The sequence below is a fragment of the Polypterus senegalus genome, chromosome 12, assembly GCF_016835505.1.
Source record: "Polypterus senegalus isolate Bchr_013 chromosome 12, ASM1683550v1, whole genome shotgun sequence".
Taxonomy (NCBI): Eukaryota; Metazoa; Chordata; class Cladistia; order Polypteriformes; family Polypteridae; genus Polypterus; species Polypterus senegalus.
The window spans coordinates 162,809,443-162,834,273 of record NC_053165.1 but is presented as its reverse complement, the minus strand read 5'-3'; the positions used below and the strand labels follow the sequence as shown (position 1 = coordinate 162,834,273).

Below are 24,831 nucleotides of genomic sequence, written 5' to 3'. Positions count from 1 at the left end.
CAAATAAAATAGAGAAAATAGCAAAAGGCAAGTGGAAAATGAAACAGGTTAAGAATTAAAAGCCAATGTGAAGAAGTGCGTTTTTAGGCGAGATTTGAATGTGGCGACTGAAGCGGCTTGCCTAACCACTAAGGGCAGGGAGTTCCAGAGCCTGGGTGCACTGACGGAGAAAGGCCTTTCACCACGAGCTTTAAAACGTGCCTTGGGAACGGTTAGGAGCAGCTGATCTGCGGATCTAAGAACACGAAGAGGATTGTGACGATGGAGCAAGACACTCAAATAGGCAGGGGCTAGACCATTTAATGCCTTATAGGTTAGGAGGAGAATCTTAAAATCGATTCTGAATCTAACCGGCAGCCAGTGAAGGGTTTTCAAAATTGGTGAAATGTGTTGGATTCTGCTACTTCCAGTTAGAAGCCTTGCAGCCGCATTTTGAGCCAGTTGGAGTCTAGAAAGCGTGGCTTTACTGATACCAAAAGGCAGGAATTAGAGTAGTCAAGCCGGACGTAATGAATGCATGAATTACTGATTCCAGGAGGTGGTTAGAAAGAATAGGCTTGAGTTTGGCGATTCGCCTTAGATGGAAAAAGCAGGATTTTACTGTGCTGTTGACTTGAGCATCCATTTTCAGGAACGTATCCATTTTGATTCCAAGATTGGAGACAGACGAAGTTACTGGAATGGGAAGAGAAACGAGGCCAAGGGGTGGAGCCTGTTTGCAGTCGGGACTAAAACAATGACCTCGGTTTTGAATCGTTCAGGTGAAGAAAGTTTACAGCCAGCCAGTCCTTAATGTCAGATAGGCAGTCGAGGAGAGGTTTGGTGGAGTCAGTTGGCTTGAGGGAGAAATAAATTTGGCAGTCGTCAGCATATAGGTGATATGAAATTGCATGCTTTCTAAAAATTGCACCTAAAGGCAGGATGTAGATTGAAAAAGTAGTGGCCCTAAAATGGAACCCTGGGGGACCCCACATGGGAGTGGGACTGATTCAGATGAAAAATCGTCTAGCATGACTCTGAGAGTCCTGTTGCAGAAATATGACCTGAACCAGTCGAGGGCTAAGCCAGATACACCAGCCCCGGATTCGAGTCGGAGATCATGATGTCGTGGTCGATTGTGTCGAAAGCAGCAGATAAGTCGAGAAGAACCATAACCACGTGGAATCCTGAGTCCAATGCCAAAAGGACGTCATTTAGGACACGTAAATGCGCGGTTTCTGTGCTGTGTTGGGGCCTAAAGCCTGACTGAAAAGATCCATTACCTGATGGTCCTGTAGGTGATGAGTTAATTGCTCATAAACTACTTTTCTAGTATTTTGACAAGAAAGGTAGTTTGGAGATTGGACGAAGATTGGAAAGAATGGCAGGGTCAAGATCAGGTTTTTTCACAATTGGATGTACAACTGCGTGTTTGAAAGCATGAGGAACTATAGCCGAGGATAGACTACTAGTTATGATCTTTAGGACATCATATCGAATCACAGGAAACACATCTTTCAGCAGTCTGGACGGCACCACATCGTCCGGAGAGCCCGAAGGCTTCATTGAGGCAACGATTTTTCCAGATGGGGAGCGAAATAGGTTCAAAGCTGGTGAGGGAACCGCGCAGGAGCGCTAAATCAACAGAGCCAGAAGAAGAAATGGAGATCTGGGATCTAATGTTCGTGACCTTATCCAGAAAAACGTGAGGATCTGATTACAAAGAGCAGTGGAGGCAGCAGAGAAAACAGTTACGGCTGGAGAGAGGACAGCATTTAGTGTTTTGTATAAGACACGTTGATCGCCAGAGTTTTTTGAGATGATGTCAGCGAAAAAACGGTTCCTTGCACCTCTGACCACTCTCTGGTAATGGGACCACGCGTCTCTCATGCAGTCGAAGGTAACAGTGAGACCATCTTTCCTCCATTTACGTTCTAGCCGCCTACAGTTTTGCCTGATGGAGCGAGTTTGTTCATTTAGCCATGGGTCATGCTTGACTTTGGATTGTCTCCGTTTGAGTGGGGCTACGACATCCATCACAGAACAGCAGGAAGTGTGGAAAGTTTGCAATAAAACATCAGCATCCGTGGATTCACATGATGTGGAGATTGGTGAAAAAGCAGCTGTAAAATCTTCAGCAGCAGAGGGGAGAATGACACGGGAGGGACGAGTGGTGGTGGATTTACCATGCTCAACAGAGACCAAATCCAGATTAAACAGAACAGGCGAGTGATCAGAAAAGCTGGGAGGCAGAATGTCCAAGTCACTGATTCTGAGACCGCGAAAGAACCAGGTCCAGTGTGTGAACCTGTCCATGTGTTGGTCTGTTCACTAGTTGAGAGAGACCAAAGGAGTCAATAATGTCCAGAAAGTCTTTTGCTAGAGGATTAAGGGGACAGCAGACATGGACATTAAAATCACCCAAACAAAGGAAGCGATCATATCTGCAGGTAATATCAGCCAGGAAAGCTGCAAATTCATCTAAAAAGTTCTTATTGTATTTTGGAGGGCGATAAATGAGTGTGCACAGCAGCGGTGGTGAGCAGACTAGTTCAAACATACTGAGCTCAAAAGTTGAAGGGGAAAATGAAAGGGGAAAGGAAGGGCGGTTGCAAATAAAATCAGATTTAAATAAGGTCAATAAGCCACCGCCGCGGCGCTGCGCTCTTGGCGTGTTGATAAAGGAACATCCCGGAGGCAAAACACAAAACAATATATTCATTGTTCTAGTATCAGAATGTAGTTTAAGTTAATTTGTTTTAGGTTTTAACAGATTTTTTTTTTCATATTTTTGATTCTTGTTTTCTTTTTTTCACATCTTTGCGCCCCCCTTTTCGTTACTTCGTGCCCCCCTAGGGCGCCCGCCCCACAGGTTGAGAACCACTGTGCCATAAACGCTTTTCAATTAAACAATACAATAGTTAACTTTCACAAGATAAAATTAAATTACGTCAAACTGATCAGAGTGCAAAACCACCTAACAATATTGTAATGACCCGGCAGTCAGCGCTGGCGGCATGGTGCATTGTGGGTATTTCTGTAACGTTACTGTTTGTACTGGGCAAGCAAGGCAATTGATTTCCTGTTGTACTATAAATGTTATATGTGTTTGTGTTGCAATTGCTTGGGTGGGCTTGGGTCATTTGCAGCCCAGGAGTGGTAAGTGTAACAGAGACCATCATGGAGAAGGATGTCTTTCTGAATGACCTTGACAATGACCTTGCAATATGTTGAGCTTTGTTTCTGACTATCGGCTCTAATAAAGAGATACAAAAGGACAGAGCTGTGTGTTGCTAGACTCCATCTATGCAATTATGTACGGAGACACTCGGGGTCATGCGGTGTATGGGACACGAGTGTTCGCTTGCTTAATGAGCTGGGTACAGCTGCGTGCATGGCGCTGGCATTCTGCTGGCAGACCAGCTTGGGGGAAGTGCACGGCAGAGTTCGGCTCCGAAAACTTCAATACTCAACCACGGGTTGTTACAATATTATTAAATTACGTTAAACAACGTCAACGACAATATTTATTTATATAGCACATTTTCATTCAAATACTGTGGCTCGAAGTGCTACGTCAGATTATTCTCCAGTGAAGTGTTGTGAATTTGTGATCAAAGACAAAATGAGAACTCTTACCTGATCTTCCTCCATCTCCTGAAGTACAGAAGTCCCAGTGTCAGGGCAGCAAGTAAGACGATGGCCGCAGTGATCGCCACATACACGTACTTATCTGAAATACACACAAAACACGGCTCTGTCAGTGAGCTTGCATTCTTTTATAAATACGAGGGACATTCAAAAAGTTTCTACACCAGTGGTTCTCAACCTGTGGGACGGACCCCCTAGGGGGGCGCAAAGATGTGAAAAAAGAAAACAAGAATCAAAAATATGAACAATACATCTACTGAAATTAACTTAAACTACGTCCTGATACTAGAACGATAAATAAAGAGTTAGATAAATGTCGATAAAAGTTAAGTAGGTATAATAAAATACGCCTCTACATTTCAAAAAAATGTTAGGGGGGCGCAATTAAAACTGTTATGAAAACTCGGGTCACAAATACTTAAAGGTTGAGAAACGCTGTTCTGCACTTTTAGTTAACTGTACAGTCGTGGCCAAACGTTCTGAGAAGGACCCCAGTGTTGGTTCCCACCAAGTCTGCTGCTTCAGTGTTTTTAGATCTTCTTGTCAGATGGTTCTCTGGTAGACTGAAGTAGAATTACAAGCAGTTCTGAAGTTTTGAAGGGTTTTACTGACAAGGACATGAAGTTTGTGCACAGAGTCAAACATCTGCAGTGTTGGCCCGCCTTTCTTTGTCAAGACCTCTGCAATTCACCCTGGCAGGCTGCCAATCAACTTCTGGGCCAAATCCCGACTGATGGCAGCTGCCCATTCTTGCAGAATCAGAATTGGTGAGTTTTTGTTTGTCCACTCGCCTCTTGAGGATTGACCACAAGATCTCAGTGAGGAGTTTCCTGGCCATGGACCCCAAATTACGATGTTTTGTTTTCCTTTCCACTTAGTTCTCACCTTGGCCTTATAGCCTGGTGCTCCATCATGTTGGTCCCCAAACTGTCCTTGGATGGTTGGCAGAAGTTGCTCTTGGTTGATGTTTTGGTGCCATTCTTTATTCATGGCTGTGTTCTTAGGCCAAATTGTGAGTGAGAAGCAACCCCACATGACATGAATGGTCTCAGGATGCTTTACTGTTGGCATGACACAGGACTGATGGCAGCACCACTCACTTTTTAATTTTTCCAGATGACCCAAACAATCAGAAAGGGGATTCATCTGAGAAAATGACTTTTCCCCCAGCAGTCCAATCCCAGAATATCAGTCTGTCCCTGATGTTTTTCTTGGCTTCTTTGCTGCCCTTCTTGACACCCACCAGGCCATCCTCCAAAGGTCTTTGCCTCCCTCACACCTGCCTGCTGCCATTCCTGAGCCAGCTCTGCACTGCTGGTGCCCTCTGACCCTGAGCGATGAATAAAGAATGGCTCCAAAACAACCTCCGAGAGCAACTTCTCCCAACCATTCAAGAACAGTTTGGTGACCAACATGATGGAGCACCAGGGCATAAGGCCAAAGTGAGAACTGAGTGGCTCGGAGAACAAAACGTCGACATTTGGGGTCCATGTCCAGGCCAGACATTAATGCCATTGAGAACTTGTGGTCAGGAGGTGGGTGGCCAAACAAAAACCCACCAATTCTGATTATGCAAGAATGGGCAGCAGCCATCAGTCAGGTTTTGGCCCAGAAGTTGATTGCCAGCCTGCCAGGGTGAATTGCAGAGGTCTTGAAAAAGAAAGAAACTTCTGAACTGCTTGTAATTCTACTTCAGTATACCAGGGAAACATCTGACAAGAAGATCTAAAAACACTGAAGCAGCAAACTTGGGGAACACCAACACTGGGGTCATTTGCAAACCTTTTGGCCACAACTCTATCTATTAAGAATTTCAAAAATCAAATGACATCACTTTTCTACTTGGTCACCATCGTTTGTGATGCATTGTTCCCAGCATTGTTTTTTAATTTCCAATTACTATTCCTCCCGCCTTCACCGTTTCCAACAAAAATGTAAAAGTGCAGAAACTGTTTGAACGTTCCTGGTGACCCAGCTGATGCCCCAACAATCACTTTCTGTTGCCCTCAGTCTGTTCCTCATTTCAAGATCTAAACTAACTGCTGGATTCATTGATCCGATTAAGAGTAAAGCATACCGCACCCTTTCTGGTGGGCAAGAACGACATCAGGGCTTCTCCCAGCGGGTTGGACGCAGAGCAGGTGATGCTTTCTTCCCACGGAATGGCTTTTTGTAAAATCCCCCTTTTCAGTCTGCCCTGCCACAAACTGGTGGCGTTTGGAAGATCCAAGTTGGGAGAGAACCACTTTATGTCTGCTGGAGGGTAGGAGTCCACAAGACAATGGCAGGTCACCGATGTGTTGGCGATGAGACAGCCAGACTCGGGAAGAATCTCGGGTTTATCTGTAAGACATTCGAGGAATGTTTCTGAATGAAAGGATTTTCTTATTCCCATACAGGACAGTCGTGGCCGTCCGAGTTGAGGCCATTCATACTCACAACTAACGTCTTTTACTGATGAGTGGGTGTCAATAATAGATGAGCTGATACTTTCTGAGCAGGTTCTTCACTTCCACTACGCTACATGAGCTTTCGCACTGTTGTGGTGTGACATTCTGTATCCAAGCTGACAAATATTTTGTACGTCTTTATTTGTGACTTAGACAAAGCAAATGTAATATTAGTGTTATATCATTGATAAAAACAGCAATGGTTTAATGTTTAACTAAAAAGAGTCTAAACTGAGTCTTTGTAATTTTATAACACGGTCAGGGGAACTGCCTAAAACCAGTTTGGCCAGTGATTCTCTGCAGGACCCCTCAATCAACCCCCACAGGAAAGCCAGGCCACCTAGCTGGCAAGAATCAGCTCAACAAATGGTTTTGGAGGGGCAGGTGTGAAAGGTGCTGTGCGCCCCTCAACTGGTCTGGGATTGGGATTGGTTGAAATCAGAGGCCATTCTGTAGCACGGCACCCTATTGGTGTAAGGATTTGGACAAAGAATGTAGAAGTTTGGTCGCTTTACTCCTCCCTCTCTCTCATACCATCATGATGAAGGAGCCTCTCACACGCCATGGACTGAAAAGAAGACCACACTGAGAAGCACAACTTGGTAGCCATAATGAGACAGGCATGCGGCCCATCCTGAAGAAAGCTGACTAGACATGATGACTTAACAGGAGACACTTAAAGTCCCTACCAGTCTGTGTGCCACCTGGAACTACACATGAACATTTATCAGGTTGTATGGTTGCTAATATTCACTCGTATTTTGCTTCTTGTTATTATTTTAGGAATATTATCAATAATACATTATTTAAAGTTGTAACTTAACTCCTGCTTGTCTTTTACTCTGTGTAATTACCTGAGGTTAGAGATGTAGAAGGGAAGGTTGGGAGAAGTTATAGAGTCCAATACCTCAGAAACAGTGGTGAATTTAAAACTAAATTCAAACTAAATAAGCAGAAATTGGAAATCTTAGTGAGTGGCAAAAATTGCTATTAGAAATAAACTCGATCCATTAGGCTTAAACGTTAAGACAGAGGTAAAGAATTTAGGGTCATTACTGACTCGGACCTGAATTTTAAATCACATATTAATCACATCATTAGAACAACATTTTTTCACTTAAGAAATATAACAAATATTAGACCTCTTATAACTTTGCAAGATGCGGAAAAATGAGTTCACGCTTTTGTTTGCTGTCGGCTAGAACACTGTAACTCACTCCACTCAGAACCAACCAAAAAAAGACATCAATCAGTCACAACAAGTGCAGAATGGAGCTGCCAGAATCTTAACTAGGAAAAAAAAATCACACCAGTCTGAGCGTCACTACACTGGTTACCTGTGCCATTTCAAATTGACTTTAAAATACTGCTGATGGTTTATAACGCCTTCAATAATCTGCTCCATCCAATATCTCAGAATATCTTACACCTTACACTCCAAATCGTAACCTTAGGTCTTCAAATGAGGGTCTGCTTAGAATTCCAAGAGCTAAACTTAAATGAAGTGCTGAGGCGGGCGGGCGGCCTTCTGCTGTTACGCTCCTGAAATCTGGAATACGAGTTCACCGATAGAAATTCGCCAGACTAATACGGTGGAACATTTTAAAAAACTGCTAACTAGCCATTATTGTAACTTGGCTTCCTCTGAGCTTCATTTTAGTGTCACCCTGATATTCTGTATATGCATTGAATTATCATTTTATTTCTTGGCTCTGAAATCCGTACTAACCCCTACTTTCTCTGCTGTTATTTCTCCCCAAACCCCACCACCTGATCAGGACATCGTGCAGTCCCTCCATTGAAGGCCAGAGGTCCACATGACTATCATCACCTAATTCTTCCATGTGAAGCCTGAAAACCACATTATTTATGTTAAGTAGAATGCCTAGTGAGGGCTGGGTAGTCTTGTGGCCTTGGGACCCCTGCAGATTTTTTTTTTTTTCTTCAGCCCATCTGGGTTTTTTTTTTTTTTCCTCCCTGGCCATCGGACCTTACTTGATTCTTTGTTAATTAGTATTGCCTAATTTTTATATTTTTGTTTTCTCTTTCTTCATCTTGTAAAGCACTTTGAGCTCCAACATTTGTATAGAAGCATGCTCTAGAAATAAATGATGTTGTTGTCGATGGGATTTGAGGCATTTTGAAAAAGGCTCCACAATAAAGAATACAAAAGGGGAAAGGTGAGTCCTAGAGAACTCTAACAAGACAAAACACACGCAATGCACAAGAGAACAAAACAGAACAAACATAGGCACAGACTTATTAAACAATACACAAAACTAATAAGAAATACATAATAATGCAAACAGGTAACAATAGTAACATAAACCAAAGAATCCAAAATGGACAAAAAGGACATGAAGAAGGAATATGAGCCCCGACTGGATGAGGAACTTCGGCTGAAGGGTAACATCTGTCTTGTCCCGTCTTCTCCACACTGTGTTCATAATTCATCAGTAATACATTTGCCCTTTGTTAAAAAATACTGTACACTTCCCCATCTACAAATATGTAATTACAATCCATTATACCGTTATCTACCCAAAGTGTGTTTTACTATTCCTGTTAGCATAAGTTTCATATGTCGCTGCGCTCTCTGCAAATCTGCCTTATAAATCTGCTGTTTTTTTCTGCTCACATGCCCAGCTGAGGGCAACACGGTGGCGCAGTAGGTAGTGCTGCTGCCTCACAGTGAGGAGACCCTTAAGGGTTCGCTTCCCAGGTCCTCCCTGCATGGAGTTTGTGTGTTCTCCCCGTGTCTGCGTGGGTTTCCTCCCACAGTCCAAAGACATGCAGGCAGGTTAGGTGCATTGGTGATTCTACATTGTCCTTGGTGTGTGTGTGTGTGCCCTGCGGTAGGCGCCCTGCCCGGGGTTTGTTTCCTGCCTTGCGCCCTGTGTTGGCTGGGATTGGCTCCAGCAGATCCCTGTAGTTAGGATATAGTGGGTTAGGTAATAGATGGATGGATGCCCAGCTGACACAGTGCCAGATGAAGCCCAAATAGAAATTTGTTCACCAAATAGAACTGCCAGGCAAGCAGAATGACATGAGATAGTGTGACCGCTGCCATAGGGGGACACAACGGCCCTTTAGAGACCCCCACTTAAACAGTTTTTCAATGGAAAAGCAACACACTTTTTCAGTATCTCATTGCGGGAGCAGCCGCCAGCGTTGCGTGGGGCTATGTCTCTCTATTATAAAAAAAAAATCTTGGGAGGGAGAGTAGGGAGACAAGACGTGATCATCTCAGAAGACAATTTGATGTCCCACGAGACAAGGAATTGAAACAACATTTAAAACAAGTTCACAGACATCTAACCTAGCAGTTGTTGGAATGCTTTTGGCAGAAACACTTCATGTGCTCTCAGCTCTTAGAACAACGACAAGCGACAAGCAGAACACGCAGCTCGCCAGCAGCAGCAAGCCAGCAGATGATCCGACCACTTCTCCTTAGCGTCCGTTCAGCCCCCCAGACAACATGAACGTCAGAGACGCGAAGTGGTAAAAGGACAGCTGCTGTACAGGCTTTTAAATGATTGACGTGCAGCGCGACAAACAGAACACGCAGCTCGCCAGCAGCAGCAAGCCAGCAGATGATCCGACCACTTGTCCTTCGTGTACATTATGCTGCCATCCTCCCTCCCCCCCACAACACGAGCAACGTTTTACGTTCTGCGAATAAGAGATTTAACCACACCGGGGGCTGGAAATAAAGGACAAGTATTGCTTTTACAAAAGTTTTAAAGTACAATTGAAAATAATGCATATGTAACAATACCCATGAAAATAACAATCTCTTTAAATCGTATATCCGGTAAACCAAACCCAGGGGTGGGCAAGCAAAGCGAGCAGGGGGCAAAGCCCCTTACTACTTTTAAAAGATCGAACCGTGGCCATCCGGAGGTCTCTCACTCTCCTGTCTCTCTTCCCTCCAGACTTCCTTTGCTGCCGGCCTGCTGGACCCCCTTGATGAATTGGACTTTGTGTTCTTTCCCGCTGGAGTCGGGGCCGATGTGTCGCATTTGAAAGTTGTTCCTTGCGAGGCTGGATCTCCTCCGTAAGAGACTTGTGTTTGTAACTGGCAGATCAGCAATAAAGTTCCTGCTCCTTGGAAAACCTGCTGAGCTCTTCAGTGCAACTTTGTGACCCAAGCTTGACAATAGATTGGGACAAGTGTTATTGACTGACTTTGGAGTCTGCTAACCAGTTGCTTGACTCAAGGATTGCTAGATTTTAGACTGGCCAACCACCAACCCTAAACTTAGGGCTGCAGGGAGACGAGGAGATTTTTGTTTCCCGTATTGCCCGGAAATACTCCCAAGTCACGGGGACGGAGGAACAGAAGTACTTCCGGGCTGAAGAAAAATGTAATTCTCCATCTGACCCGGAAGTGCTGACAAGTCACATGAACAGAAGAGCAGAAGCACTTCCGAGTCAAGGACTATATAAAGGACTATGGGAGACCTAGCAAAGAGAGCCGGAGTTGGGAGGCAAAGTGACAGAGCTGCTGGGAGGAGAGCAGGAAAAGAATTGAATTATTGATTGATGATTTATTGTGTATTGTGGTGGTGGTGCTTTGAAGGCACCTTATTATTGAAGTAAAAAGAATTTTAAAATATTTCTTGGTGCTTTTACCTGGTGTCCTGGACGTTTGTCTATGGGGTTTAAGGAGTAACAGCGCCCTCTAGTGTCACAGTGCCTAACCTTAAAAATGTATTAAGAGTGCCTAATCTTAAAAATGTTTTCCTCTTTTATTGTTTTCAGAGACTGTGAGATGCTCTGTGCTGTTTCTATCTGTTAAGTCAGCATGGAACTGTATCCTCGTTTAAGCACCGTTGCCATGTTTGGAATTGCACGTTCGCCTAAGGGGGGTCCTGCACATGAAGAAACAGTAATAAAGCCTTGGAATGTCACCCAGAACACCTCTGAAGCCAATAAACAGATGGGAGAGAATGGCATCTATTCCTGAAAATGCCTTCCGCTGCACTGACGACACCGACAGACTCTACGCCTCGGACCCCCACTCACTGGCTTCATTTGTCTGATATGCAGTGTAAGCCGACATTAAACAAAATAATTTCTCCTACGTGATTTCTTACCGCTAGGAAGTGCCTCGCCTTTTATGTTATATCTCTATAGAGATTCGGGTTGCGTAACACGCCGTAATTACGAAAGAACTCATTCCCAGGGAGCTAGCGCCCAAGTGTTGTGGATGTTTGGTCATACCACGCACACCTACAGGACGTTATCGATTTTGGAATCAACAGCACTATCCACCCACTATGGAGCCGCCTGAAGATGTTAAAAAGAAAGTGGACTAAGTGCTCTACATGGAGAGTCACCGCTGAAGACAGACAGTTCTGGGTGGGTTTCCCAACTACAGGGAGGCCATCATGCAGTCCCACATTTGAGTCCGTCCTTCCAGAACTGTGTCAGAAAAACAAACAAAGGACGGCGGCCTACTGACAATCCGGGCAGGCAATGCCGAACTTACATTTTATCTGCAGGAATACCGAGGCTCGGGCCCGAGCTCCTCCCGGATACTCCACCGTACACGTCACCACACTGCCAAGCGTCTTCTTCACAGCCACGAAATAGAGCAGTGAAAACAGCTGCCACATGCCATCTTTGACGTGTGTGTGCTTAACGGGTGAATTGACACTCGTGTAGTTCCACGTCATTGTTGGTGGGTGGCTCGGGCACCAGTGGAAGGTGGAACACGACAGCAGGATGACGTCACCCACCTTTTGCCCCTTGAGGTGAGAAATAGTTGGTGTTTCTGGAGTATCTGCAAGATAAATGAAGTTTGTCACCAAATCAAAAATGAAACAAACACACGCAAGTAAAGAATTCAATGTAAGTGATGGGGGGCTTGACAAGCAGGCATGCGAAATGTGACGTTTGGGCCCATTGGTGATGTGGCGCAGTCAGAGATATACCGTTGTGCGTTAAGCCTTTCTTCTATTTAAACACAGCGGTCTGCCCAGGAGCTGCACGGACTACATTTGAATGAGGGTCTTTATGGGCCCCTTTTGCTACAGACCCCCATGCAATGCATCCTCCGCACACCCTAGTTGTGTCCCTGATTAGCAATGCAGTAAGGACCTTATAAACCTATTCATTCAGTTCAACTGAAACGGTCAGGACGTCACCTAAATCACAAATGTGTGCAGTCTGGTGACACGCCTGCCTTATGGCACGAAGTGGTGCTGAATCTCCACTTCAGTTTCTTAACAATCACCTCTGGAATCTTCAGGCTTGTTTTTCTGATCGTTCATACATTTGATTTGCTTTTTGCTGAAGTGTTACTAGATGTTTGGACTTATCCACTGTTTTCAATAACTGTCCCATCAAACCTCCAATGTTCAGTCTTCTTCCTGTTTATCTTCGATCTTCTAACTTCCAAAGCTCTTCTCCATTCTTCCAACTTCCTCTCCACTTTCTCCATTCTAGTGCCACACATCTTATTGTCCCTCTGATCACCTCATTTCTTATTCTGTCCTTCTTTGTCACTCCACATATCCACCTCCACCTTCTCATTTCTGCCACGTCCAACTTCTTCTCCTGCACTCCCTTTTACTGCCCCGGTCCAGCTCCATCCTCCCTCTTCCAGACTTGGGAGCCCTCGAACCCAACACCGTTAGTAATGTAACTGGATGAACTGGTAGATGGGGACAAATCAAACTGATCAAGAGGATGGTGTAAATCAAACTGATCAAGTGGTTGTTTTATTAAACAAAAAAACAAACCCAAACAGTGTCCAATGTGTGGTGCTTCAAAATAGTCAAGAAATAAATAATCCATAAAAACAGGGTGGCAAAAGTGGAGGTTAAAAATCTCAAATAATTAAATAAATCCATTAAAACGAGGTTAAAGTCAACAGGCTGGAAACTGTCCCCTTTCAAAATCCCGGTGCCTTCTTCCTTTAGCTGGTGGGTCCCCTGCTTCTCCCATACGGGCCCTGGGACAGGGGAGTCACCCTAACCTGTAGGTGTAGCTGGTCTGGTAGCCTTCCGTCCCCTGGATACGTGGAGCTCCCGCCGGACTGAGACTTGGGTCCCCCAGCGACCGGGGGCTCACTCGCCCAAACCTCCCAGACACCCGCTGCGAGCCAACCACCTTCTTGGTCAGTGCCACATTACCACGCCCGTCTCTATAAGCCTTTAGGCCGCTAGTGCAGTGATTATTTATTTAAAACAAAACTGGCCATTCGCTTAGAGCTGCGGACCTGCTATACCACCGCGTCATACATCATGGCTGGTCTTACCGCTGCCTTCCGCAGCCTCATGCGGCAAGCTAACCACCTTCTTTGTCACTCATGCTCCTGGAGATCACTCAGCTGGAGTGACCATGTCCTACTGCCCCCATATACTCCTGCTGAGGGGCTCTCCTCTCAGTTGCCTTCATCCACCAGCGAGCCTGCTCTTTTGCTCCTGCACCAGCTCTCCGCTTCTCCAGACTTCTTCTCCCTTAACTTCCATCCATTTGTCTCTCTCTCTCTTTTCTTTCCTTCTCCCCTCCTCACTCTCTCGCTTCTCCTATTTATAATGGGGACGTGGCACAGGTGTGGCGATTAGCAGCTCCCAGTATCAATTACGGACACAGACGATTCTCCACCTGTGCACTTAAGTGAGGAGATGACCACCCCACATCGCACCCGGTAACCAATCCCGCCACACTACCATGTCCCCCCTTATTAAAACTGAACATTCGTTTAGCGCCATGGACCCACTATACCACAGCGCCATATATCATGGCTGGTCTTACATTTAACTTTCGTCTTAATTCTTCGGTCACATAAGACTCCTGATACCTTCTTCCAGTTTTTCCATCCACACTGCACTCTGTGGGTTATCTCTGCATCTAATTCTCCATCTTGGTCTACCACTGATCCTCGATATTTAAGCTCCTCCACTCTTTTCAGAAGCTAACTTCTGAATTCTGATCATCACCGAAGCCTGTGGATTCCATCTTCTTCCTATTTATCTTCAATCCTCTATCTCCAAAGCTCTTCACCATACTTCTAGCTTCTTGTCCACTTCCTGTGTTCTAGTCCTATACCATACAATACCATCTTCACAAAGTCTGCTCTGGGAGGAATGATCTTTTATCCCATCATTCAAGACATCCACAACCAGATCAAAGAGGTGAGGACTTCAAGAAGACCCCTCCTCTAACTGGGATCTTGTCTGGTACCCCAACTCTGGTCCCTCCTGGATCTTTGGTCCTCCTTTCTCCCTCATGCACCTCCGGACCTCTTGACATGGCTCTCGATCATAAGCCTTCTCCAAGTCACTAAACCTTTCTGTTGTTCTCAACACTTCTCTATGAGATGTCTCAATGCAAAGATGGCATCGATTGTTCCTCTCCTGGGCCTAAAACCACACTGCTCCTCCTTAGCTCTTCCTCTGCACAGCTTAACTGAACCCTAATCCACAAAGTCAGTACTACTAACCACATCACCCCACGCGTGTTCTTCATTTCTGCTTTAACGATTCCTTACCTGTCACTTGCAGCGTCACCATGTTATTTATAAAGCTGTAATTGTTCAGTCCCTTCACTTCGATTCTGAAGTAGTAGGAGCCGTTGTCCTCGTGCCGAAGGTTTTGGATCTGCAGAGAGCAGTTCTGGTCTGCAACATTCCCAAGCAGGGCGGTCCGTCCCATAAAGCCACTCAGCACCTTGGCGCCTCTGGAGTTGAAAACATCTCCGTGGTCCGCCATCCTCCAAATCGCCGTTATCCTGCTCGCTGCAACTCCTTTGGCCGGAAGGTAAACCATACAGGGAATCACCACACAAGATCCACGGACCGCCGACAGTTTCTCTGGGACTCGTGTGACTCTCCATTCTTTTCTGCAGTGAGTGCTGAAAAAGCAAACTTAAAAGACGTTAAGCGGGTCAGGGATACTCACCGAAATGGGCTTTGGCGTTATTTCGAGAATTCACGATATTTCGATTTAATCTCGTTTCATGTTGTGGTTTTGTGTAGAAGATTGAAAAACACTATTTGGCCCACACTCTGGAGTTCAGGTGAGACAAGAGTAGCTTTGTGTGTGAATGAGGCGCAGGGTGGGGTGATGGCAGGGCCGGCTCGAGCATTTCTGCTGCCCTTGGTGAAGTTGTCAATGGTGCTTCACTTCCCTCTTTGCTCTTGAGGTGAGCCATTTTACAATTATTAGTAGGCTCTATTTATGCATATGTTTATTCACGTAAGCATTTATTGTAACAATTCTCTAAAGGGGCGGTTCTTACATTTTTTTTCTTGCCCTGAAACCCAGAGAAGGCTCCACCCCTTCCAATACTAGCCCCATAAAGCTGACCCACTTCTGGAATGTGGCGCCAGATGTCAAAGTGACACCTGAGAAGGACACTCCTCTTGATACTCTGACATCTCGCATTTTGATTGGAGCTGTTGGACGGTGGTCTTCTCTGTTCTGGTTATTAAAAGAGGTTGTCAGGGTGGTACCCCCAGCCTTTCTTGGCTGTCTCCCACACTCTCAGCCAAACAATGAGGAGTGTTGGTCACGGAGTTTTTCATTTTTCCTAAATATTTACGGCATGTGAGACAGCAGCATTCCGATCGTGTGGTTGCTCGGGGTCTTGTCAGATCATTAAAGTAGCTGTACGCACCGTGATTGTTTTTGTTGGTGGTTTTAAATAATGGGTAATGCAATTTTTTTTTTCCTAGATGAATTTCAAAAATTTCTGAAATCCGTTTGTTGCTTTGTTATTCTGGGGTATTGAGTGTTGTTTGCTGATTGAAATGGTTTAACCGCAATGCTGTAACACCAGAACATGTGACAACAAGACTTTCTGAAGGTGCTAAACGACTCCAGATTTGGTACTCATTATGGGATGCATGGGCCTAATTAGTTTCATCTAGTAATTACGAAGAATATCGACGAAATTATCCACTAATGTCATGGTCATGTCGGTGAAGAGGCTGCTGTTTTAATATCTCAGGCAGAGAATGGAGCACAATTATTCAAAATATCCTCGTCTCATCAATTTGTACAAAACATGTTCAAATTCATCTTAAAATTGTTTTTCGTACAGGCCAAGGCACCCCATTCATTAGCCAGGCCCCCCTGCATTCAAAGACAAGCCCTTCGGAAACGTTTTTATATGATTTATGTTCAATCACCAGTAGACATGGGGACCCCCCCCTTTCTGGACCTTAGTTTGATTGTCAATAAACAAGATGATCTAACCTTCAAGGGGGATCCCCCGTCCCCCAAAATGATGTATTGCTTGCCCTATCCCCAAGTACTTTCCTAGCCCACCCGCTTTGCGATTCCCTGCTTTTCCACTGGTTTTGTACCTGTCTGCCTACATTATATTTAGGGAACAGGCACTAAATGTCTGGAATGGTCCACCTGCCCACTATAAGGGATGCCCCTTTGGTTTCAGCTTTCAAATCCAGGCTGAAAACTCACTACTTCAGTTCAGCACACCCTGACTAGAGCTGCTGATTAACTGTGCAGACTGCGTCTCTGCTGTCAGTCATTAGCACTAAAACAGAAGTAATATGACAGCTCTAGTTTGTTATTGACCCTCACCTATTCTGTTTCTCTTCTCGGTACTCAAATGTGCCACTTGATGCCACACCCCACCTGCCAAGTTGTTTTGCCTGCCTAAGATAAAGTCATCCCTAATGGAGGATCGCAGGAATCGGGTGGTAGAGGGGTCTCATCGGATTGGCTGGCCCACCACTAACTCTGCTGTGGAATGGCCAATAGGGGGAGGCAGCGTGATGGCCGAGGTCTCCAGGACCCTGAGCAAATCCAAATCCTATTATGGGATATCATCTACTGTTGAATTGTGCTCTGTCCTTTCAATATTTCTATTGTACTATTGTATTGTAATGAGGATGACTTGTGTTCTGTTCTGTGTATTGTATTGTATTTACACCCTTGTTTTTTTTTGACACCCACTGAACGCCCAACCTACTTGGTAAGGGTTCTCTCTTTGAATCACCTTTCCCAAAGTTTTTTCCATTTTTTTTGGGGGATTTTTCCTTGGCTTCTTAGAGAGTTAAGGCTGGGGGGCTGTCAAGAGGCAGGGCCTGTTAAAGCCCATTGCGGCCCTCCTTGTGTGATTTTGGGCTATACAACAGATAAATTGTATTGTATTGTATTGCCATCTAGTGCTATAACTGTGGTGGTGCATCCATGATTGGAAAGAAAACGGACTGGAAAAATGAATTGGAGACGCGGGGAGAAGAGAACTATAGCACTATAAACACAAGCCCTTCGAAGGACGTAGGAGCTCTTAGACATGGAATGGTGGGCACTCGTGCAGCTTCATAGCCTCCTGTTAATTCTCAGAAAAGGATTAGTATCTTGAATTACCTTTCAAATAAAGAATCAGAAGCAGCCTTCCAAGTAGCATTGCGCTTCTTCGGGGAAATCCACTTATGGAAAGAGACCTACAAACAGAAGAAAACAAGCGTTAAAAAAATGGTCGCATAGGGAAAAATAGACGTCTATGAGTCTCATCGTAGCTGCGCGGATAAATATCGTTGTTTCTGTTTTGAGCCGATGCTAAAGCTATCAGGTGGAGATTCGTCCGATGACCCCATTAGGGACTTTGGCGTCCATCTTCTGGATCCTCTCTCGTATGTTGGAGCAGTTGGCACTTCACTCATCGTGCTGCACATCTGTGGAGTAAGATCGCTGTCAAAAATAACTCCAAATAATTGAAGTCAAATGTACACTTCACACGTGTCAATTACGTTTGCTTCTGAAAATTACGAGTGTAGTTCTCAAGCGTGAACAAACTCTCAAAAATACATCGTTGGACGCACGAGGCATTCACTGTTGAAGAAGAGACAATCGAGTTTTGGTACAACGCATGTGCCACAAAGGTGGAAAGATGGCGTTACCTTTGACAACGATCCTACTCCATATATACAGGCTAAAGCTTTGGTGGTCGGTTCAATTGCAGCCTCGGTGCCTCGTGTTTGTGATCTAACTGGAGGTCTCGGGGACCGGAGTTTTCCCCAGCAGCATTTAGTGAACACGGGCTTGTGTCATTGGACCCTCTATTTACTTCACACGCGAGTCTTCGGGAGGTCTGGTGTAAATCCTACATAGATATGGGGAGAACTTGACCGTTTCATGAACAACTGGGTCGGGGAACACTTAATACGAAGGAAGCATTTAATGTGCTACATTAGTTATCAAGTAAATGAAACATTGATTGTAAGATGAAGTTTACAACGTTCCACTTTAATGATGAAATAAATAACGGGATTAAAGTGGAAACGTTGAAAATAAAGTCGACACGTGGCCTTTATTCTCAGCATAACACTTGTAGTTGCTGAAGTATAAGCACAGGTGAAGCACAGGCAAAGTGCGTGCCGAAAGAAATCTCTCAGTCCAAAAGTTTGTTTTAATATTTAGTATTTAGTGAAAGTTAAAAGCAAATAATCCACACAAGAATAAAGGAAAAAGTAGTTACACACGTAGAATTAAAAGGCAAATAAAAAGGAAAAACGTATCTTCTCTAAACTTAGCTGTTCTTGAGAAACTTTAGTTATTTCTGTACTTAAACCTTCTTCACTTCTTCTTCTTTACTTAAAGATTCTTAGCTTCTTCTTCCTGTGGTGAGCGGCTGGTACCCAGCTGGGACACCCAGATCATGAGGGGGTGACCGCCCTGGTGACTTTGGGGACCACGGGAACGGAGCTTAGAAGCTCAGCCCTATAGGGGCCCATGGTCACTGCCAAGGGGGCGCCCCAAATGCTGGGGGGAAGAAGACCAGGGACACCCGGAGTGCTTCCGGGTGCACAGCCGGTACTTCCACCACACCAGGAAGGCCCGGCAGAAGCTCATCGGGAGACGCCTGGAGCTCGTCTGGATGTGTATGAAAGGGGCCGCCTCGCTCCATTCGGGGGCTGGAGTCGGGAGGAAGAAGGCAAGAGCTCGGCGAAGAGATTGAGGCATTGTGTAAAGAGGCCTGGATTTTGGGGTGAAGGGGATTGTGTGTTTCACCTTTGTAAATAGTCATGTAAATAAACGTGTTGTGGTGCTTTAAACGATGTCTGCCTGTCTGTGTCCGGGCTGTTCCCCTCATTCTGTACGCTTTAAATGTACAGCTCTGCACTTCAATAAGTGCTGTTTTACGAGTTACTTCACACACTCAAAAGGCCCGGTTTAAAACCATATGCCCTCCACACCTTACACATGGCAAGGCTGGTCACTAACTGAGAAAAATATTTAGTCAGATCTGTTAGAAATGGCTACAATATACCAGTTTTACTCAACTTACGGGGGTTTTAGGAACCTCCCATAGATTATGTATTGTCATCTAGTAAAATATTTATGAATCTAGGAAATGACTCTTACAACACTTTTTTTTTCTTCACTGTGTCCGTATTTCTTTTCTTCCCCATGGCCTCAATACGCTTCTGTGGGGATTAATTCATTTAGTTGTGTCGGTTTTATTTTGCTTTTTGTGTTTTTTCTCCAAGTATGGAGCACATTCAGTGTCAAAAATAGTACACTCCGCCACCCCCTGGTCTGGAGTGGAATTGCTTTCGTTCGAGCCCTATGGCCACCTCCCATGTGCGCGTGTGTGACACTACGTGATGTGCTTTATTTTGAACGCATTACACCCAACACCGCTGCTCTAGAAAGTCTACTGGCTATGAAGAACTTAAGTTGAAATGGCAACATGTCAAGTTTACAATCGATTGTTACCAGAAGGCAAGAGAAAAAAAAAAACATGGCTGGAAGAAAAGACGCAGAGCAAAAAAAAAAAAAATGAAAAAAGAGTCAGGAACCGGTAGAACAAAACAGACACCAAAAATACAAGACTTTGTGCTCATTTTTGCTGCTGTGTGCTGGAAGAGCTTGAATCAGAAAACGTCATTAAAAAATATCACGGGTGGTTTTCGTATAAATGAAGGTGATGACCTGAAGAGTTCACGTTGGACATTTAGACGCACACACAGCCCAAGGCACAGAGAGAACACTGCAGGGCCAATTGGTCCGCCATTCACCCGGCAGGAAGACACTTTCACAGACGACGAGAAGAGAGATTTACAGGGAGAAGGAATTACTGGGAGCAGATGGCAACTGAACAGAAAACTGACTAAGAAGAGAAAGCTGAGAGCTGACCTAAACATTTTAATAAGAAGTTAAATGACTTTGATAGGCTCGGCCACTCTGGTGTTTAATGCACAAATGTCACTGATGAAGACAATGCAGCGGTTAGTAAATCTTCTTTATTCCTTCTCTACTGAACGGCCATTGCTGTGCAAGCCTGACATCTGCTGGACGTCTGTGTCATTTACCAAATTCAGTTTCTGTCCCTTTTAAATTGGCTGAGCACATATAGCGCCTTTACATGCGCCTCAATAACCCGATCATTCACAGGAAACCTGGTATCCAAAATGTCCTGTAAGCTCTTATTCTGGTTAGAGAAATCGGGGTATTGGCCTCTCAGAAAGCTGATTTCCATCCATCCATTATCCAACCCGCTATATCCTAACTACAGAGTCACGGGGGTCTGCTGGAGCCAATCCCAGCCAACACAGGGCGTAAGGCAGGAAACAAACCCCGGGGCAGGGCACACACACACACACACTAAGCACATAATTTAGGATCGCCAACACACCTAACCTGCATGTCTTTGGACTGTGAGAGGAAACCCAGGCAAACACGGGGAGAACATGCAAACTCCACACTGGGAGGACCTGGGAAGTGAACCCAAGTCATTGTGGCAACAGGAACCTACAAATAAAACCTATAAATAATCTCAGATAAAAAATAAATAAGGCGACACTTTGAGAAAGCACATTAATAAAACACAAGAAAATGATCGCGGACATTATGCGTATTTTCACATTCATGCTGCCCGATGATGATGTTTGATTGTTTTTTGTTTTTTGAGGAGTTTAATGACGTTGGAGCCGAACTCCCAAAGATTACTTGCACATGTAAACACAGATTATTAAAAAAACCCGGATTGGCTTATCTGGATTATTCACTTTAACGCAGATATATATGTGTGTGCGCGTGTAAACACACTGACTGACGTACACTGACTCGCATACGTGTGCAAAAGCAGAGAAAGGGAAACGTACGCACACCCCATGAGATGATTTTTGTCTTTTTTATTAATAAACATTGATCAGCCACAACATTAAAAGCACTGCCAGCTGAAGTGAATGACGCCGATGATCTTGTCATAGTGGCACCTGTCAAAGGGTGGCACATAGGATGCAGCAGGTGAATGGTCAGTTCTTAAGGTGAGCTGGTGAGGTGAGGTGTGACGATGTGGGTTCTGCTCCACGCTCCTATCGTCCGTCCGGGAGCCCTTGAACCCGACACCGTCGGTAATGTCACCGATGAGCTATGCAGTGAGGCACACCAAAGCAAGGGGATGGTACAAAAAGTATTTTATTTTAAACAGCAAACAAAACAGTGTCCAAATAAAGAAGTGCAGTGTTTCAAAAATGTCATTAAATAAATAATCCATTAAAATAGTGGAGGTTAAAACAAAAAATAAATCCTTTAAAAACCGAGGTTAAAACAACGGCTGGAAGCTGCCCTTTTACTTTCTACTGGTGACTCCCCTGCTGCTCCCGTCCAGGCTATGCACCAGGGGAGCCACCCTACCTGCAGCTGACCTTCACTCCACTGGTCTGGTGGCCTCCCGATCCCTGGCTTCGTTTAGCCCCTGCCAGGCCGAGACTTGGCTTCCCCCAACGGCCAGGATGCCCATGCTGGAGATTCTACTCCAAATCTCCGACTCCCGCTGCCTTCGCTGCAGGGTGCCAACCTGCCCCCAACAAGAGCTCGGCAGGAGAGACCACTACCGTCGGCCCTCGGGTGCCAGCCGAACACCCCACTCGGGCTCGCCTTTCCCAGCTGCCTGCATACAGCGTGAGCCTGAACTCGTTCGCTCTCCATCTCTCCTGCACACACCGACTTTCTCCTCGCTGCTTCCTGATGCCTTCCTCCTTAACCTCCGTTTCTCTCTTTTACTCTCCCTACTAACCGCCTCGGGCTTCTACAGGGTGGTCCAGATCTAATTATGCAGATCCAGATCGTCTGGATGACTTTGATTTATGCGGGGACGATTCCAGTTCGGCGCGAAGACGATTCATGTCGTCAGTTCACACACTTCTTGATGGTCCAGGATTTTTTGGGTGATTTTCTATGTAATAAACTTAATAATTTATAGCGTAATGAAAATTGCATAATTAGATCTGGACCACCCTATATATATATATATATATATATATATCATGGGGACGTGGGTCAGCTGTGGCAATCAGCAGCTCCCAGGAACAATTACGGATGCAGACAACTCCTCACCTGTGCATTTAAGTGAGATTCGCCCGCTTTACGAATTCCCCCGGGAACCGTTGCCACCACACTACTACACCCCTTGCTAAGTCGCGAGTGCGGTGATTATTTATTTTATAAAAAATGGCCTTTGACATGAGCTGTGGACCCACTATACCACATGAGGTGGGCAAGTGTGGGGATCTGCGCGACTTTTGACAAGGACCATATTGTGATGGCTAACCGGCCGAGTCACAGCATCCCCACAATGTTAGGTTTTTGAGAGGTGTTCACAGTATGCAGTGGTCAGTACCTACCAAAAGTGGTCCAAGGAAGGACAACCAGTGAATATGGGTGCCCAAGGCTCAGTGATATGTGTGAGGAGAGAAGGCTATGCCATCTGGTCCAGTCCCACAGAAGAGCTGCTGTGTGTGTGTTTGGTTAAGTGAAGCTACACTCTCTGAAAGGACATATTCTCTGGGTGATGCCCAGGGTGCGTACAGCCGCCCTAACCCCGACACAGACAGGCAGCACACAAGTCACTCCACACAGCACACGGTTTATTTACAGACAGCAGCCCAGTATAACTCCTAGCCCCCTTCTCTTTGCCAGTCCTTCCAGCTCCACTCCTCATCACGAGCTTCGTCCACTTCCTCCCGACTCAAGCCATTAAGTGGTGGTGACTGGCTCCTTTCATAGGGCATCCGGAAAGACTTGAGGTGTCCAACAACCTTCTCCAGCCATCATTTCTGGGTGTGGCAGAAGTGCTGCCAAATAGGTGCCCCCTGGAGGTGGCCAGGGGACCCAGCAGGGTTGAGCTTCCATGCTCATGACCCGTGGCCCTACTGTACCTGAAAATCCTCTCTCCCCCGGTCCTGCCATGATCGGGGCGATCCAGCCGGGGTCCACCACGGCCCTCTATTGGATACAACACATGACAATGAGGACTCTGTAGCCCTGTAATGTATTCTGTGGTTTGTAACAGACGTATCTCAGTGTTTGTACAGTAACTCATAGCTCCTACTTACAAATCAGTCGGAATGGAGTTCAACAACAAGCCGTCATTGTTCCTATTCTCTGCACAAGGTATCCATTCTTATCATTTGAAACAAAGAAATGGCAGAAATCCCATGAAACATCTCGTCTGACAGCACTCACCAGTTCTCTAAATCCGACCCCTTTGAAGTCTTCCCGCTGTTATTACCGTCAGTTTTTTATTCACCTCGACGCTCAGGGTGTTCCTGCTCTTATTATTCTGCGCCACTCCAACGTGTCCCAACTGAAAGTGTCCTTCACAGCTGAACGCGTCTGATAGACTGCAGTAAGAAAGCCAGATACTCGAAAAGGAAGGAAGTGTGGTGGTGCATAACAGACAAGAAAAGAGCTCCTTACTTCATGGACTGCTTTTCCTCAATGGCATCTTTAATATTTCACTGAGAGAATCTGTGGGCTCTGCCTGCTACAACAAAAAGAAAGTTTACTGCCCGAATGACCACAGGACAATCCCGCCACTCATGCCAGTCATGAAGAACTGTTTTGAGAGAACAGAACATTCAAGGCCGTCACACCCGTCACCATAGCTGGTCACCAGTGGGTGCCATACCCCTTGTACTTCACACTGTCCTGGCACATCTGGATAATAAAAACAGTGTCCTGTTTGTAGATTACAGCTCTGCATTTGACCCTGCAAAGATGACTACCAAACTCCTAAGTTTAGGCCACCTCATGCAAATCCATTTTAGACTTCTAACCAACAGACCTCAGCATGTGCCAATCAACTGCATGTTGACCCTCAGCATTGGCACCCGAGAGGGTAATGTCCTGAACTCCCTGCTTATGACTGTGTGGGCAGACACCATGCCACCTCTATCACTAAATTAGTTGATCAACTCCATAGTCAAGAAAGTGCAGCAGCATCTACACTTCCTTCGATGGCTGCAGAAACCAAACCTTCCTCCCTCCCTCCATTCTCAGTACCTTCTAGAGGGTCACCTCTGAAAGCGTCCTGACCAGCTGCATCACTGTCTGGTTTGGAAACTGCAGTGTCTCTGACCGTATGGTCCCACAGCAGGTAGAGCACATGGCAGAGAAGATCATTGGAATTCACAGACGCAGGAGGCACAAGTGCAAGCACACAGGACTTTTATTTTCATTTTCTCTTGTGGAAAACTTCTTCCCTGTCTCCCACAAGCTCAACACAGTCCCAAAGCACATACGATATGCAATCCTTTTTCTTCTAGATAGATAGATAGATAGATAGATAGATAGATAGATAGATAGATAGATAGATAGATAGATAGATAGATAGATAGTGTGTAGGCTGGCCCAGACACAGACAGGCAGACACGTTCATGTCACCCACAAACACTTTTATTTACACTATTTTACACTAAAGCCTTTTTCGGCTTTCACAAGCGGCAGCAGCTCTCTCTCATGGATCCCCACAAACCGAC

At 45.3% G+C, this 24,831-nt stretch overlaps 1 protein-coding gene across 1 annotated transcript in view; it reads right to left on the bottom strand.

Annotated features, from left to right (window-relative positions):
* LOC120540103 (sialic acid-binding Ig-like lectin 13) overlaps nucleotides 1-23,664 on the bottom strand; it is a 35,180-nt gene extending 11,516 nt beyond the window's left edge. The window contains exons 1-6 of the mRNA XM_039770590.1: nucleotides 23,537-23,664; nucleotides 17,432-17,508; nucleotides 14,584-14,958; nucleotides 11,575-11,868; nucleotides 5,713-5,973; nucleotides 3,619-3,712 (exon numbers count right to left, since the gene is read on the bottom strand). Coding sequence (XP_039626524.1) covers nucleotides 3,619-3,712; nucleotides 5,713-5,973; nucleotides 11,575-11,868; nucleotides 14,584-14,958; nucleotides 17,432-17,471 — 1,064 coding nt within the window. The 5' untranslated portion in view covers nucleotides 17,472-17,508; nucleotides 23,537-23,664. The remainder of the gene's footprint in view (nucleotides 1-3,618; nucleotides 3,713-5,712; nucleotides 5,974-11,574; nucleotides 11,869-14,583; nucleotides 14,959-17,431; nucleotides 17,509-23,536) is intronic.
* Nucleotides 23,665-24,831: the final 1,167 nt, after the last annotated feature.